This window comes from Phalacrocorax carbo, chromosome 4, assembly GCF_963921805.1.
Source record: "Phalacrocorax carbo chromosome 4, bPhaCar2.1, whole genome shotgun sequence".
NCBI lineage: Eukaryota > Metazoa > Chordata > Aves > Suliformes > Phalacrocoracidae > Phalacrocorax > Phalacrocorax carbo.
Window position 1 is genome coordinate 31,427,978 of NC_087516.1, and position 16,584 is coordinate 31,444,561.

Consider the following 16,584-nt stretch of genomic DNA (forward strand, 5'->3'; position numbering starts at 1 on the left):
CTTTTGGCCTTTCATGGCATTTGATACTTGAAGTTTCTTTGCAGATCTTTCATGTCTTTCGTTAATCAGCTCTCTGGTGGGCATCAGTTTTGTACAAGCAGTAAACTTAAACAGGAGTTCCGAAGGAAACCTAATCTAAAAGGAAGGAACACCCTGCTGAGTTTTCAGTCTTGAGAATAAGCACTCAGTTTCTTTCTGGATTTGTCCCCAGTCTGACTCCAGAAAGTTTGCTTCACTTTCTCACATCAGTCTGGCACAGGAGTGATACCTTTCCTGAAGTTCACTTGTCTTCTTTTCAGTGTAATCACTAAAATCCTTTCCTTCTGAGCCTCTTAGTGGACATAACTACCTAATGGTGAGGTAGCTGATCTGTTACAGACATTATTTCTACTAGAGAACCAGCCAACCCGTGATAATGTGTCAATTTTTTAGCTGTTGAGTACATCTATAAATGTATGTACGTATGCTTTGCAGTATGATTTGGATATTTAACCTTTGCATCAGAGTGTATCAATTCTCAGAATATATAACTACTTCTCTCACAGGTTCTGATTTTCTTCTTAGCTTCAGGAAGCAATCTAATTCAACTCTGCTTTTTTAAGCAATAGTCATATTTTTATTTGGCTTTGAAGAGTTTAACTAAAAGTTTAATAATTAAGACAACACAAATTTTCTTAGTCTTGACCTATGTTTTATGTTCTTATCTTTGAAAGTATTCTGAAGTCCGAACTCCTGTAGAGCAATGTGGATTCATCAAGCCGCTCAAAGCAAATTGAAAGTGAAATTTTAATGTATATGTTAAAAAAAAAAACCCAAGTAGATTAAATCGATGGTAAATGTAAATAGCATACCTACTGAAGATGCCTGTTGTCCTTACTTTGATTAAAGTAAGAATTGGTTATATAATGAATAGTGAAGTCATAGTGCTTTAAAAAAGCAAAAGTACTTTTGCCGCTATTAATATTAACTCTTAAGGAAAAAGTCCTGTATCATTTATTGTTCCTTTGAAATATAAATGAAACTGAACCCGACACCCACATTAAATGTGGCCAGCCCTCTCCATTATAGCTAACTGCAACTTGTTATGCTGTGCATCTGCCTAAAAGAGAATTAACTTTTTAACACTCTTACAGAAGAAAGACTAATCTGTTTGGAACAATGAAGTTAGGGCGGGTATTTTGTGTATATGAAATTAATGTGTGAGAGAAGTGGGGCATTTAAAAAATTTCCTTCATGATATGGAGGAAGGAGGTTTCCATGGTATGTGTCATCATGACCTGATAATTTTCCTGGGGATACATTAGCCAGTGACTGCAGTGGTATATCTGCATTAAATAGTAAGGAGTAGTAGTAGCTGAATGTAGATGGTGGTGAAGAGTAAAGACAAAGCAGAATTTTAAAAAAACAGATTTGCCTGCTTAGTAAACACTGAGGTAGGGAGAGAAAGGAAACATGTGGAAGGTAAAAGGACAGATAGTGCTTCCTTATGAGATATAGAATACAGAATACCTAAACAGTTAAAAGCTATCTGTAACTTGGTGACGCAAACGTGCAAGAAAAATGCTTTTGGTTGATTTACGTAAAGGCTACGACTTAGTACTGACAATGGTCCACCTCAAGTAGCAGCGGTCTTGATTCATCTGTAGATGACAACACTGTTAATAGCCCCTGTGCAGCTCATTGCTTCATGTTTTAGAATTGATGAGTTTTGTTTACCTGAGGAAGAAAATTTAATTGCATGCAAAGAACATAAACCAATGAAACGTTCTGGCTATGAAATTAAACATGAAAGTTTAACGAGGAAAGGAGGAGGTTTTCATTTAACTTTAGCTTCTTTGTGTACAAACATTTTAAAACTGTTTAGATAACTTCATAGAAATTTTTTCACAGTTTTTCTTCTTCACACTTTGTAGTGCTCCATTCCTGTTTGCTATAAATGTCAGTAGTTGCGTTGTTAATAGGATGGGATATTGCAGGAAGAAGGAAAAAGTTGTCTTGGAGGAATAGTGGCTGTTCTATTGAATTGTTTTCTACTGTTTATCTCAAAGGTTCTGCATGTTGCTAGCCAAGTGTTCACGTGTGAGAAGTAGTTGTTACATACCTTATTTTCTACTACTTGGTTTGTAGCAGTTGCAGTCCAACGAACAGGAACTTTAAACAATCACAACTGTGACTGAATTATGTGGCAATTATGTTTGTGTCTTGTGAAATACAAAAATTCATTTGACTTGGCAAACTTTTCAGTCCTAACTGACAAAAATCATGTGTCAACGTTTTTGAACATTATTTACAGTTTTGGCCTTATTGTGTCTTTGCTTCCATTCTATTTATAAAATGGTACTGATAAAACCTCTGACTTTAGAAGGATTCTCAAAATTAAGTTTAACTTGTGAAGTTCTCCAGTGCTGTAATTTTGAGCTCTGTGAAAAGTGAGTAGTTGTGTTACTCAGAGCGCTATTTAGGTGACAGTACAGTAAATGAGATCTTTGAGGTGCTATGGTGATTAAGTATTAAATGGAGAATATTGAATAGCTAAACTAATTGTTGAGAGCTCTCTGTACCGCTGTGAAAGAGCCAGATGTCCTGTGAAAAAATAGTAGATCATCATGTAGTCATATTATATGATGATTTCTGTGTATAGGGGTTCCAAATGAAAATATTTATTCATTTTTGAGTGATTTACTTCATGATCTTAATCTTGTTTAAATGTCATTGCCACAGACTAACCTCAGAACTCACAAAACTGTTTGCTTTCTTTCTTTATTTTACAATAATGATATTGGGCCCTGAATTCTTACCTCCGTCCTGAAAGCATATGCCTGTCTCTGAAGGACTTAGAATAAGATATCATCGAGACCTCTTGTCTTCTGCATCTGTTCTCAACACACTGGATCAAGATACCATGCTAGGAATTTTACTGATGAATAGGGAACACAGGAAAAAATATTCTGCAGTTCTTTGTGGATCAAATCTGTTGAGTAGTTTGCATCTTCCTCGAGTCAGAGACCAGCGGGTGCCAGACAGGAAGTCTGTGACTGTGCTGGGAGTGGAACTCCTTTTTCAGAATTCAAGTCCAGTGCTTACATCTTTGCTTCTCCAGAAGTGATTTATGAGTGCTCCATCTCATGGGCTTTGAAGACTCTATGGAATAACATAGCTGTCTAGATTCTGGTTTAGACAACTTTACACTCAGTGATTTTTTTTTTTTTTCTTGCTCTATAATGCAATTAATGGTATTTTGTGACCAAGCATTGAGTCATCCAAGCTAATGTGTTGCTAAGACATATATTTAATTATGTTACTTAAGATTTTCAAGGCTGCTTTTCATTTTGATTCTTGCAGTTGAAACAGTTGGGCCCCAATGCCAAGGGTGTAGTTGACAAGCTTTCAGACTGGGTTTTGCTGGTCTGAGCTTGCATTAATACAGCTTTTACTTGGATTTGATTCAGTTGTGTTCATTGCTAACCAGATAGTTCTGATCTACTACATAATTTTTACTGAAACCGTATCTGTTATGTTTGTATTCTTTGTGGATAGTTACTGCTTTTTTCTTCTTTTTTTAAGTGTACACATAAAGACCGTCTCTAATGGCAACAGAGGGTAGTAAATCAATAAATTATATAATGGTTTTGTCTGTTTTTATAAAACATGTTTACCTTTGTCTGAAAAGGAACATGATGTACTGTAGTAAGGATGTAGTGAGAGGATTGCCAGCTTCTCATTTCTTTCTCACCTTACGTTCTTCCAGAAACATTCTGTTGCATTCACTTGGTTCTGGCTGCTTCTAATGTGTCTTTGATTTGGTCTGTGTGAAACATGTTCAGTATCTATTTTTGTTTTATCTTGCTCTAATTCATCTAAGCTCCTAGCTGATGGTGTTCAAAGAAAACTTTGTTGCTTCTCATGATTTTTTTTTTAGAAGCAGCTCTAATAGAGAGATTCCCATACTTCGAAGTAAGGTTGCACAGCTACAGACTGACTGTGATGTTTTAAAAAGGCAACTGACAACTGAACGATTTGAACGGTAAGAGGCTGTTGTGTCAGTGAGGTGACTCTCCTCATTTCTTCTTTCTCACTTTTAAAACTGTTGCTTTTTCCAATAGTGGGGAACTTTTATGGAAAATTGTGTTCCTATTGTCATGCAAAATTTAATATTTTTATCTGGAAAACTGCTTAGTTTTCAGTTCTGTGGAAACAGTTTCTGAATTCCCTCATAAATTTTTGTGAGCTTCCATTGCATCTTCAAAAAAAAAAAAAAAGAAAAAAATCCCTTTGCATGATAACAAGAAGAAAGTTGAGAGACATTACAAGAAGACAAGACTTTGCAAAGTATTGTGAAAACGACCCAGTAAAAATATGGAAAAAAAAGTTACTTTTTCTTCCTTTAACATCCTGCAGTACAAAAGTGTTATGTAACTGAAATTGCTGTCTGTTGGTAGAGAGCGTGCAATTCAGGAGATGCGTCGACACGGTCTCTCTACATCCTCATTACGTGCTTCGCCCCCTCTCAGTTCAACGTTAAGGTCTCCCTCACATTCTCCAGAACGTACCACTGTAAGGACCACTGATCAAGCAGCAGCTGAAAAGTAAGTGATTTGATTTTAGCAGATTGTTTCTGTTTAAGCTAGCTTTAAACTGTTTCTAAATAGTGCTTTTAAAATTATATTAAATTCTTACTCACTTCATGTGATTCTAAGTTCTCCTTTTGTTGACTCTCTACTGTAAAATATTGATCGGAAACAATAGATGCAGAGTGCTCTCCAAAGACCATACAACGTAATGGATTCCCATTCCTGTTTTTGATGAATATCTTGCACCAGCTGACAGCTCCCAAATATATATTGCCTTATTATTACCATTAATTATATCAAATATATATTGCCAATTTATTATTAATAGTTAACTCCAAACACATGGTTCATATTAAGCAGAATGCCATTAAATTCTCTGAAGTACAGCAATGAAGGGAAGACACTCCATAGGAGAGAGACCAACTAAAATGTATTTGAACCCTACACATTTGATGAACTGTCTCCAAAACAAGTGCATAAAAATAATTAATGCATTTTTCATTGTTAATGCTTGAATGCTATGAATGTCTAAGATCGTGGTCACTAGAGTCCATTAAAAAAGAAATCAAAATCAACCTCTCACCTGTTCATTTTCACTGACAGTTTTGCTCTTTAGAGATCACTGTTGTTTTAGATGACATCCTTTACGTGTTACAGGCCTTGTTATTGACTTTGTATCCTGTCTGTCCTATACTGTATGATAAATTGCAGTGAAGAGCAAAAGGACAGGGAGAAATAAAGAGTGATTGTTTTAGGAAATGTGTGTGCTATAACAGCTGTTCAGTACACTATAACAGCTCATGAATCTCCATAACTGCTAACCTCAAAGGAAATGAATTCCAAACTGATAAGATTTTTAACTTTATTTTTTGTTAGTAAATACATATGGCTTGTTCTTAAGCTTACTTTTGTTAACAAAAACACAGGTTTCTTGAGAACTGGGGTCAGCATGGCACGATCCGCATTGTCAGCAATTTTTCTCCTTTTCTGTGAGTTTTTGGACAAAGCAAAAAAAAAGGGAACTGTAGCAAATGAGATATTGATAGTGGGGGTGAAACAGCAGTTATGACTTTTGCTTTACTGATGAGCCATTAGGACAACCCTGTTATGCTGCAAGTCAACATTTTGACTGAGATAATGATAGATAATATATTTCTGAGAATGAGTATCATCAGTAGAGAATTGTCTTTAGTCTTCCTTGCTTTACAGTGAGTCCCGAGAGCAATGAAAATAGTCCAGTTGTTATATTTGAAGAATACTGTGTAGTGAACTATTTTTATCCTACTATTTACATACTTAGTTTTAACAATGACAGCTCTGTACTTATCATCTCAGAAAATGTCCCATTTTCATGAAGTATGTGTTTTTCAACAACTGAATTCATATGCAGTTTAATTTTTTACTATCTTGCCTTTTAAACCTATCAATAGATTATTACATTAGAATGATCTTAGTAGTACTATCACCATCTTACACCCTACTTATTTATTCCTTGCTGGGAGCTTAGCACAATGAAGTGCACTCTAATTACTGTTCTGTAGTGTTACAACTGTCTTTTTCTCTACTCTGTTTTAATCTTCTCAATAAATTTTCTCTTCCTCCTCATCTCTCATTTACTTTGTTAAGCATTTGAGCAATGAGTCAATGAACTGAGTGTAGAGTTTTAGATAATATGCTAATATTGGTGTTCAGGAATAACAAAAGAGAATACGAGGAGGCTAAATCTAATTATTACTTTTTATCCTAATATTCATTAGTAAAATATAATGGATAGCTTTATTTTAAAATTTCATTTCTCCAACAGAAACGTGAGCTTCAAGGAATAACCAGTACTTGAGCAACTGAAGCATTACCTTGTTACAAGGACTTTTATTTTTTTAAATTATGAAGGCTGACTTGTATTCTACCTCTGTTTTCTTCAAATCAGTGATTACCTTTGAAAGTTCTGTGAACCGGTGAAGCAATCAACTTTGCAAAATTCTGCTTTCCCAACTGGCCGGGGTGGCTGTTTTCTCCTGGCTGTTGGATGGGTTTTGTATCAAGGCTGGTTACGTTTTGTTACTCTTTTGCAAACATAATGATGATAAGAAGGAAACGAGTAGTGGATATGACAATCTCTTGTTTTCATCTTGCTATTTTATTTCTGTTTGCTTGTGTCATATGGTTACAGAAGTTTGTTCATCCTAGTGTGAGCCACCATGGAATATCGTACATGATTGTCTTAATGCTGAGCCAGCGTGTGTTTTATACTCATGACGATTTCCTAAGTTTGGGCTTTTAAAAAGCGTTTTCTGTTTACAGGTCATTCTTCATGGTATTTAAAAGTATTATCTGTTTTGTGAATGCATTTTGTTTACTGTACCTTTTCTTAAATAAAAAATACCAGTTATTCTTTATTAATAGTTTTGTCATCTAACAACTACTCATCTCCCTTTGTTTAATCTTGAAAATTGCATTTTAAATATTATCCCAATATTAAATAAAAAGTGAAGAGAAAAATGATGTTTTTAAAGATGTATTGAAATCCTTTAAATATAATAAAGTTAATTCTGAAGTATTTTATATTCAAATTTTTTAATCATACCTGGAGATATTTTTCAAATTTTGGTTTTAAAAGATCAGAACAAAACCTTGAATTCTTCAGACAGTTAAGCTCAAGTTGTTGGAGAGGTTTCACAGGCCTTTATGTTGTGACACGCATGTTGGGTAAATGCAGTGAGAACTAACCTTTAAAATGCCTGCCGTATTTAGCAGAAGAGCATCTAAAATTTAGGCTCTGACGTAAGACGCGACTAGCAATCACAATCTTACGATATGCTCTCAAAGTCCATTGATGCAGATGATTGTGTATCACATCATTATTCTTCCATTCAGGAAAATACAGTTTTCTAATAATTACACACCGTTCAGGTTGACGTGATGCATGTTCATAGGAGTCGTCATGCAGAGGACTACAAGTGGGAGGCTGTGGTGTTGTACGCCCTTGTGCTGGCCAACAGGTAGCCGCCTGCTCGCCTGGTGTTGAGGGAAAAGCTGTGACTACCAGCTGACATTATGAGCATCTCTGAGGTGTAAACAATGTCTTAAATGACATGGGAAATTTTTTTTGCTTTTAGATTTTTGTCTATTTTGCAGTAAGATTGTTACAGTTAGAAATTATAAAGAATATTGTGTTAACTGGAAATATTGTCTCATATTAGCAGATAAACAATTGCTGTTGCAAGCTAGATATATTTTATTTTTCATATATTGTATTTTGTCGGTTTTGTTATTTAATACGTGTCTATATGTATTAAATGTCACTAATTAAAAACACCTTGGAACACCCATTCAGAAGTAGCTGAAAATACTTGTACCACTTCAGGCTTCTGTGCCATTCAAAGGAATTTTTATTTAAAGTGGGGGCACCTCATACTACTTATATTTTCAGGGTCTCATTTGCCAGCTACAGGAATGGGCAGATTGTTGACTCCGAGTGTTACCTGCATATTAATACTGTTTGTGATTAAGTCAGGAGTTTCCACTTGTGCTAATTGACGTTAATTATTCAGGATGAAGCAGTTCAGTAAGAATGAGAAAGAAGTCATGTTCTGCTCTCTGTCTTCAGTGGTGACTTTTAAATATCTTATTTTGTATATAAACCCTTTTAAATTGGGATCTTGGGTTATAAAAAGAAAAGCAAGCATTCCATTTTATTGAAAAGACTGTTTCATCTTACCAAAAAAATGTGTATTTTTACATTACAATTAAAACCATAACACTTCAATGAATAGTAATTCTTATGTGGATATCAATTACGAAGAATGAGCAGATCCCAGAGCACAGGTGGTGTAATAAAACTGATATAAGTTTGGCGACCAAAGCCTGTGCAGCTTTCTAAAATGAAAATGTTACTAATTTTCAGACTACAGTAAAGCTTCTGTTATTATGATTTTATATACATTTCTGTAAGCAACTAGAATAAAAGAAAAGTAATATTTTACAGCTTTGCTTTAAAATAAAGTGTTTCATTTCACGGAGTGCAAAACCTCCACAAATTTGTGCTTGAGTTAAATCTGTGGACTGCCCTACACGTCATGTATGAAACAAGCCTTACGTGCGTGGTGGTGTGACCGTGACTGCCCTGGACTCCGCTCCACGAAGCTGCTGTGCTGTCCTCGCCTCCCGGAAGATCAAAAGATCATGGAAACCTCCTGACGTGTTCTGGTCCTCAGCTGGGGTGAGCCGAGAGCACGGTGGGGCAGACATCCAATGGTGGGAAAGTCCGAATACTCGAGTAGTCTGTCCTCTGTTGTTAGCCGCAGCCGAGGAGGGGGAAATCACGTTAGAAAAACCATGAAGGAGAAGCATTAATCATTGGGGCTCTTTCTCTACAAAACAAAGGAAGTGTTGTCAGAAGCAGAGGGAGCTGGAGAGGATAAAAGGACGGTTTTCATCCATTTATTAAAACCTAGATTGCTCAATTAAACTTATCAATATGGGTTTTTAAGGAATTCTTAGAGGTTGGGTTTTTTTTTTTGTCTTACAGTATAACAATTTTAGGGGCAATTATCTAGAAGTTAAGCAGTTCTAGGGTTCAGCTGGAAAACAATTTGTTCTTTTTTTGTCACCCTAAATATGAGAAACACTGAGATTCCTGTGTAATGCTAATTAAAGGTTGAGATTAGGGCTTCAATTTAAAATATACGGGTTTGGTGCGCGAGTGGCAAGCCTGACCTGTCAACATGCTATTATTCCTAAGCAAAACCATATGACCACAGACTTTGTGCGGTTTTAAGCCATTATTCGGGTCAGCATTCTCTTCTTCCTCTTTTTCTCGGCTAACAGTATAAGACAGCAGTCCCGTGCCGGTTTGGTACGCTAGCCTTTCAGCTTCATGCGTACAGGCGGTCGGTTTCATTTCATCCTTGACCCTTCTTGGGCAACACGATGGTCACAGCAGCAGCATTAATTCATGGACCTCAAGCCCCGCCATTTGTCCTGCAGTATCGGAGCGGGGAGAGGGGCAGCCCTGATGCTGTGCGGGCGCTGGTCAGCAAGAGCCGAAACACGGCGTCCGCGCGCTCTCTGTGGCAGCACCTGCACAAGGCGCCTCAGCGGAGCCCCTGCACGGCGGCTCCCGGCCCCGCGTATGGGCTGCTCCTGCCCCATATGGCAGGCACGGCTTGCCCATGATCACCGACTCCCCAAACCCAGCGTCACCCCTAAGGCTCCCAGTACGACGTGGGCGCTCTTGGCAAGTCCAGCAAAGGGCCCTGGAGACGATCAAGGGTCTGGAGCGTCTCTTCCGTGAGGAGAGGCTGAGCAAGCCGGGGTGTTCAGCCTTGAGAAGAGAAGGCCTGGGGGGAACATCGCCATGTACATAAATACCTGATGGGTGGGAGTAAAAAGATTGAGAGGGTCTCATCTCAGTGGTGTCCAGGGAAGGTGCAAAAGGCAATGGCACAAATTGAAATGCAAAAAATGCCATTTAAACAAGAAAAATGTTGGGTTTGGGTTTTTTTTTCCCCATGAGGGTGGTCACATGGTGGGACCGGCTGCCCAGAGAGGTTGTGGAGTCCCCTTCCACAGAGGTTTTCAAAACCCGATGGGACACAGTCCTGGACCGCCTGCTGTAGGTGGTCCTGCTTTGAGCAGGGGCTTGGACTAGATGGTCTCCAGAGGGGCAACAGTTCTGTGGCTCCAGGTAATTTTCCTAGCGGTGGTGGTCCTACATAAGTGCCTATCCAGCTGCAGGGAAGTTGTCCCTTATTATCTATATTACTATCTTTGACTTCTTTAAAATCATAAGTATAAAAATGATTGTTTTGCCATTGTTTTGTCCCAACATTAGATATACCTATATTAGAGCTCAGGTGGAGGTGCGTTTTGGAGCTTACCACGCGGTGGCTGCCTGTCCCACCGCGCGTGCTGCTAGCTCAGCAGCACCTGAGCAGAGCAGCTCCACCAGGTTTGGCGGTGGCGTGTCCTTTACCATTTCAGGGTGGTGGAGCAGGAATGAGACTCTGCTTAAATTAACTAGAATGGCACGATGGCAAATGGAAGAAAGTGGGGAAAAAAGAGAATGTCAGTGGCTTCTTCTCAGTTTTAATACCGCTGAGCAGGGACAGCCGTATTTTCCTGAATGCAAACACAGAAATGAGATGCAGCATGGTTAGTCAGCCGTGAGTAACTCAGGGTCTGCAGGAGCAGATACCGCTCTCTGGGGAGATTTCCTCTGAGCCTCCAAGTCCAAAGGAGCACTTTGACATCTGAGCTTGGTTTTATTTGAAAAGAGATGGGGGTGGGGGGTTCCTGGACTACGGCTGTGGGTGTGCGATCTTTAGCTGTATCCATTTGCTTTGCATAAATGCATAAATAAAACACGTTGAATAGGCGGTAGGCACCCCCGGCTTGCTCCTTGCCTTTACACGGTGTATTTATGCCACCTAGTGGACCCACGCCTTTTTTAGCGATCGTGGCACGTATTTAACAGGTTCGGGTTTCTCCACAGAAGTTCCAGATACATCTAATAAACTCAAAGTGAAAGGATTGCTAATAAAGCCACGTGTTCCTGAAGCCCATCCATCACTTTGCTACTGAGCTTTGTGACTGCATCACTTCCCAGAAATTTTTGGTTTCTAAAAAAAAAAGAAACAAACACCAAAATCATTTTGGCTTATTTTCTCCTCCAGGAAAGTCAAAAGATTGACCTTTGTCAAGAACGGCCCGATGTAATTGAGCAAATTGACCGATCTGAAGGCACTGGCAAAGGCTGGCTTCACCTCTTTTCTGGTGGCTACTTTTGAAGTTTTCTATGCGTACCACCCGTTTCTACTGCCTAAAAATCCATAAGTGCTGCGATAGCAGCGAAGGAAAACACAGCAAAAACCTTGAATCTTTCAAAGGAGTGCTGTGAAATTCATTTCTGGTAATTGAGGTGGTTTGTATCCATATATTCTGGATATAAGTACATACATATGCAATTGCTAATGTAAAGGTAGCAGTCGATATACTTAACATCCATCTAAATATTAGATCTGGTGCATGAGCTTCATTTCTGGGTGATCTGTGGCCCGTATACTATGGCTTTAGTCATGAGGGGACTGAAAAGGGAACGCACCTCTCATGGCTTGTAAGAGCGGTCATCTCTAGGCACCTGCAGGTGTAAAAGTGGTTTCTAGCAACCAATATTTATTCCAGAATCATATCACTAGTTCTCTGCACGGATATTACTTCTGACTCAGGAATTCACTGAGCTGCAAATCCCTAAGGAGTGGGAGAGTATCAGTAAATGTTTCCCTGAACCTAAGTTCTTCCTTTAAAATACCCAGTTTTGGTCACAGTCAGAGACAAGAAGATGTGTGAGATGGCTCTTTGACCTGACCCAGCATGGGTGTTATTTATTTTTCTGTAAGACCCAGTTCCTTTTAAGAATAGCAGAAGGACCACTTGTGACTGGGCCAATAAGCGAAGGGGTAGGCAGGATCCAAAGCTGTGTGGCCTTTTTGTCCAGGGAGCATCCGAGTCTCTGGAGAGCTGGCTGGCCACACACATCTTTCTCAGCAGTGGAAGGTCATGAATCACATAATCCATTTTGGTTCAAAAAGTGGCAGAGTCTGGGTGGAACTAAGTGCAGCATCTGATTTTACTGCGTTCTCCTCAGGAAACCAGCGTCCAGCACTGGTAAAATCTTGGCATACATAGATGAATTGGAAGAGCGGGGCCCTGGAAGAGCTGGTACAAACACCGGATTTAAGGACGTGGGAAAGAAGGGAGGCTGTTTTCTGTGCTGCTGTGTTGGGGAACAGCTCATTTTTGTTCTGTTTCTTGTAGTTCCTCCCATTTTGTCTGTAAATGAAGGGGATAAAAATTTGTCTGGCTCTAGCGCTGGCCAGGCGCTGAATTCAGACTTCGGTTTTACTGTGAGATGCGAACAAACGAGGGTTGAGAGCCGGGGTGCAGCCTGGCCTGCGGATCTCTCCCGCTTAGACAGTGCAGTGGGTGGTGGGGTGGGGTGAGGGGGGGCTACATGGTGCGAACATCAGCGGGATCCCGCTGAGCCGGCTAAATCCAGCCTTGCCCCTTCCCTCCCAGCAAAAGGAGGGGGACACGCTGGTTCGAGGGCAGGGGTTCGGGAGGGGTGCTGGCTCGGGCTGGGGCGCGGCGCTGGGGGGGGGGCGGCGGCGGCAGGCGCCCCTCAGCGGCGTCCGCTATGGGGCGGCATCCGACGGGGGGAGCATGTGAAAGGTGGGGGGCATCTGACCCGGGCGGGGCATCCGATCCGGTGGGGGGGGGGGGCGGCATCCGACCGGAGGGGAGGTATTCGACCGGGGCGGGGGGGGGGGGGGGAGGCATCTGTCGGGCGGGGCGGCAACCTACTGGGCGGGGGCGGCAGCCGAGGGGCGGCTGCGGCACCCCGCGCCGGCAGGAGCCACCGGCTCTTCCCTTCCGGCCGCTCGGCGAGGGAGAGCAGGTAGGAAGGAGCCCGCCGGCCGCCGCGGCCGCTGCGGCGCTGGCAGCGGGCGGGACCCCCGCCGCCGCCCGGAGCCCGGCCGCCCCCCGCGGCGCCCCGCGTCCCGGCGGCGGCAGCGCCTCCCCCCCGCCCGGCAGCGTTCGCCCCCCGCGGGACCGGCTGGTGCCGCGCCGCAGGCGCGGGTGTGCGTGGGCGTGCGGGTGCCCGCGCCCGTGCCGCTTTGTGCTGCCCACCCGAGGCGGGTTTTGCTGCGTGGGGCGTTTCGCTCGCTGGTGCCAAGGGCGGGCGACCGCGGCGGCGGGTAAGGCGCGGGGAGGACAGCCACAAAAATCCCCCACGTAAGTCGTCGCCTACCCGTGTCCCGCCGCCTTTGTTCGGCGGGAGGTGCGAGGAGGCGTGCGGGCGGTTTTCGGAAGGCGCTACTTTATTGCTGCCGGGGAATTCAATGGCCGGGCTGGTTCTTTCGAATTCCTTCTGCTCCTCCTTTGTTAGCGTTTTCCCCGCGAGTCCCGTATTCCTTCAGCTTTGCTGAAAAGCGGAGCTGTCAGAAAGATGACTTTGTTTCACACGATGCTTCTCCAGAGCAGCATTGCTTTGTTTAAGCTCCCGTAAGCCATTTATCGTACAAGTGCCGTCACGTTTTAATGAGCTATGAAATCTGCTGCTTTTCACGGCTGAAAGGCAGTGGCACATCGCCTCTGGTCCTTGCCCTTGCCTGGGGAACCGGAGCAGGTAAGCTAGGGGTAATATTATTTTGCACGGGAGATGGTTGTCTTGCACAATCTCCTCAGGTAGACAATGTCAATTTTAGAGACCGAAATATCTTCGACACGAATCTTTTCTCTAGCGTTAAGAGGTTTTCAGTGAACGAGGGTTTGGCTTTTTGGTATTAGCGCGAGTCAGTTACCGATCTGCTTCTCTGTAGCTGTAGTATGCGAAATGTTCTTACACCTCTGCGCTGTCATTTTAAGTGTAAAAATGTCCAGTTAAAAACGCTGTTCAAGGGGTAAATAGAGACCTGGAAACCACAACGGTGCGTCCTGAAAATTTAATATGCCTGACAATAATGGCACGGAAAGTGATCCGCTCTTGGGCGGATGGGGGATGGGGGCATGGAGAAAGGGAAGAGTAATTTGCAACCACAGGCCTAATAACAGCTCTTCTGTTGATAACAGCTAGATAGGTAATATAATTTGTTATATTCCCGAACAGATTTTCTGTGTTCATTTTAAACAGTGTATAGCAATTGCACGAGAAAAGCTCTTTGCTTAGAATCTGAGCTATTTAAGCCACCTGCTAGCAGTAGCATGTAGCAGGTCCTATATTTTAATAGATTAAACATGAAAAATTGGAGTCAGAACTGACTTTTAGTTGGTATTTTGTAATGCAGACTCAAGAAATTCCCATCACCAAAATAATTCTAATTGCCCCTTGCATAGAAAATGCAGTCTTTTAACTGTATCAGAACATTAATCAGTGGGCATAAATGGTATCGTGAGTTTCTTCATCAAAGCCTTTGATTTTTTTTTTTGCAGGCAGTAGTTAGCAGTTCTGCATGTAACTTACTTTACGTGGTTTGAATCTAGGTCAGGAATTCATCAAAATGACAAACCCAACTCTGCCTTGGCTCCTATCAATTTATCAGATTAGAGGCTGAATATTTCATTGCAACAATGAGCTTGAATTTAACACCGTGGCATGTCTCAAAACTTTATAGGGAAGTGATTTATATATTTATGTCCCAGTCTGATGATAATTACAAGAATTACCTTGAAAGCTTTATTAATAAATATGGCACGTAGCAAAGAGATTGCTGCTGGTTGTTATTGGGTCTTTTTTCTCCAAGAGGAAAATGTATCTCCGAGCATCTTGTTCTCAAATTAAGGACCCTTTTCAAACACCCATTTGGGCAATCCTGCATTTTAGAGAGAATTGCTTCACATTTATGAGCAATGGTTGGGTTTTTTTCCTATCAGCTGTATAATGGGATCTCTAAAAGTGCACTGATTGCAAATGCAGTTGGTGCAAAGTATGAATGTCTTGCTGTGTTCTGTGCTAAGGCATTGACTTTTTTCCCTTTTTTTTTTTTTTTTCCCTAAGTTTGTTCCTTACAGGTCTTATTTTCGTCTGTTGTCTTTGAGGTTATGCAGGTAGTAGCAGTGGTGAATTGGTAATACCTGAAGTAATTTTTTTTTTTTTTTTAACAACCAGTTCCTGGAAACTTAAACAAAATATATTTACTTTTAAAAGGGACTGTTACTTTGGCAATAATACTTCATTTTAATTGCAGAGACTAAAAAGCAGCCTTTTTAGTTTCACACTTCTGATTGCAACAGTAAGAATAACTTTTGCAGTTTCTTCTGCTTTGCCTCTTAGTCATTCTGAACACTGTTTTGCCAGGTAGCTCAGTCACTGAAAACTGATACATCTGTGTGAGTAATGTAGCTTAGGGTTATTTCAATATATTCCCACTGTAGATGTGTCAGGTAAGCTCTTTTTAAATAAGAAATACATGGCATAATAAGCATTGACTGAAAAGTGATGATGGTTTATGAATATGAATATAGTTTGTTGTTGTTTAACAATGAAGTCTAACATAAACAGAATTTTTATATAGGCAGCGTAAGCTTAAATGGCTGTGTTTTGACTTTTTTTCCTCACAAGACAAGAGAAGAGAAAGATTTTTTTTCATACTCTGAACTATTCATATTTGAAAATAGCTGACTTTGATTGTTAGGAGGGATTTTTTTTCCCCTCACACAAAATCAGTGCACAGTCTTTGTTCCACAAAGGCCCAAATAAGAGAGCTATAGCAAATATGGATAAGCCTACTACTGGCATGTTAGAAAAGTACAGTTGATCTCTTCAGAGTCAGCAGAAGCAGGGCAATGTAGTAGCATAATAGCTTCCATCAGCGTGATGTAAATGTAGGGATGCTCTGAACACCTATATATTGTCATAGATGCCATGCATTTTAATAAGGTTTAATAAAGTTGTATGAAGTGTGCATTAGAATTCATTGGTTTTGAATAATGTGATAGAAGGCAACGAAGTTACAGTGTCAGCTTTAATTACATTAGTGCTTCCCCTGGAGGGGCGAAATTCTATTTTTTTATCTATCATTTAAATCAATTAATGATGGATAAAAGTGTGTTGTTTCCCATGGAGACTCTGTGAGTTCCGACTTTAGGAAACAATGAGTTGTTGTGTAGACCTTACGCTTATTGTTTCCCATCACTTCCTGATGGGACCTCCACTCCTTTTGATTCTCCACATTGCATATAACACGACTTCTTTGTTTAAGAACTGAAATACATTTTGCCAGAAGCGTACCGCATTTACCCATACTCTACATTCAGCATTTACACTTATATTGATTAAGTCTGACAAGGAAATAAAATTGACTTGTAGCAAATAATTTTTAATTAATGCTGTTCAAGAGCGAGTGTGTCACGTGGGCTGAATCACAGCGATTTGTTAATTAAGTTCGGTGGGAAGAAAAATGTAAAGATCTTCCTGCATATTATCCTGGGTAAATGCCTTATGCTGGAGTTGCGC

The 16,584-nt window shown here is 40.8% G+C and overlaps 2 protein-coding genes across 6 annotated transcripts in view; both read left to right on the forward strand.

The window, feature by feature from the left end:
* CEP135 (centrosomal protein 135) overlaps positions 1-7,141 on the forward strand; it is a 38,999-nt gene extending 31,858 nt beyond the window's left edge. For 2 of the 3 annotated variants that reach the window (XM_064449468.1, XM_064449470.1), the window contains 3 exons: positions 3,920-4,024; positions 4,440-4,586; positions 6,376-7,141. In XM_064449468.1, coding sequence (XP_064305538.1) covers positions 3,920-4,024; positions 4,440-4,586; positions 6,376-6,397 — 274 coding nt within the window. In that variant the 3' untranslated portion in view covers positions 6,398-7,141. The other variant, XM_064449469.1, reaches the window with a different exon arrangement.
* Positions 7,142-12,933: 5,792 nt separating this feature from the next.
* CRACD (capping protein inhibiting regulator of actin dynamics) overlaps positions 12,934-16,584 on the forward strand; it is a 147,417-nt gene continuing 143,766 nt past the window's right edge. The window contains exon 1 of one of the 3 annotated variants that reach the window (XM_064449479.1): positions 12,934-13,026. The gene's annotated coding sequence lies outside the window, so the exon portion shown is untranslated. Of the gene's footprint in view, positions 13,027-13,177; positions 13,365-13,408; positions 13,759-16,584 lie in introns of those variants that run through there. The other 2 variants (XM_064449478.1, XM_064449480.1) reach the window with 2 other exon arrangements.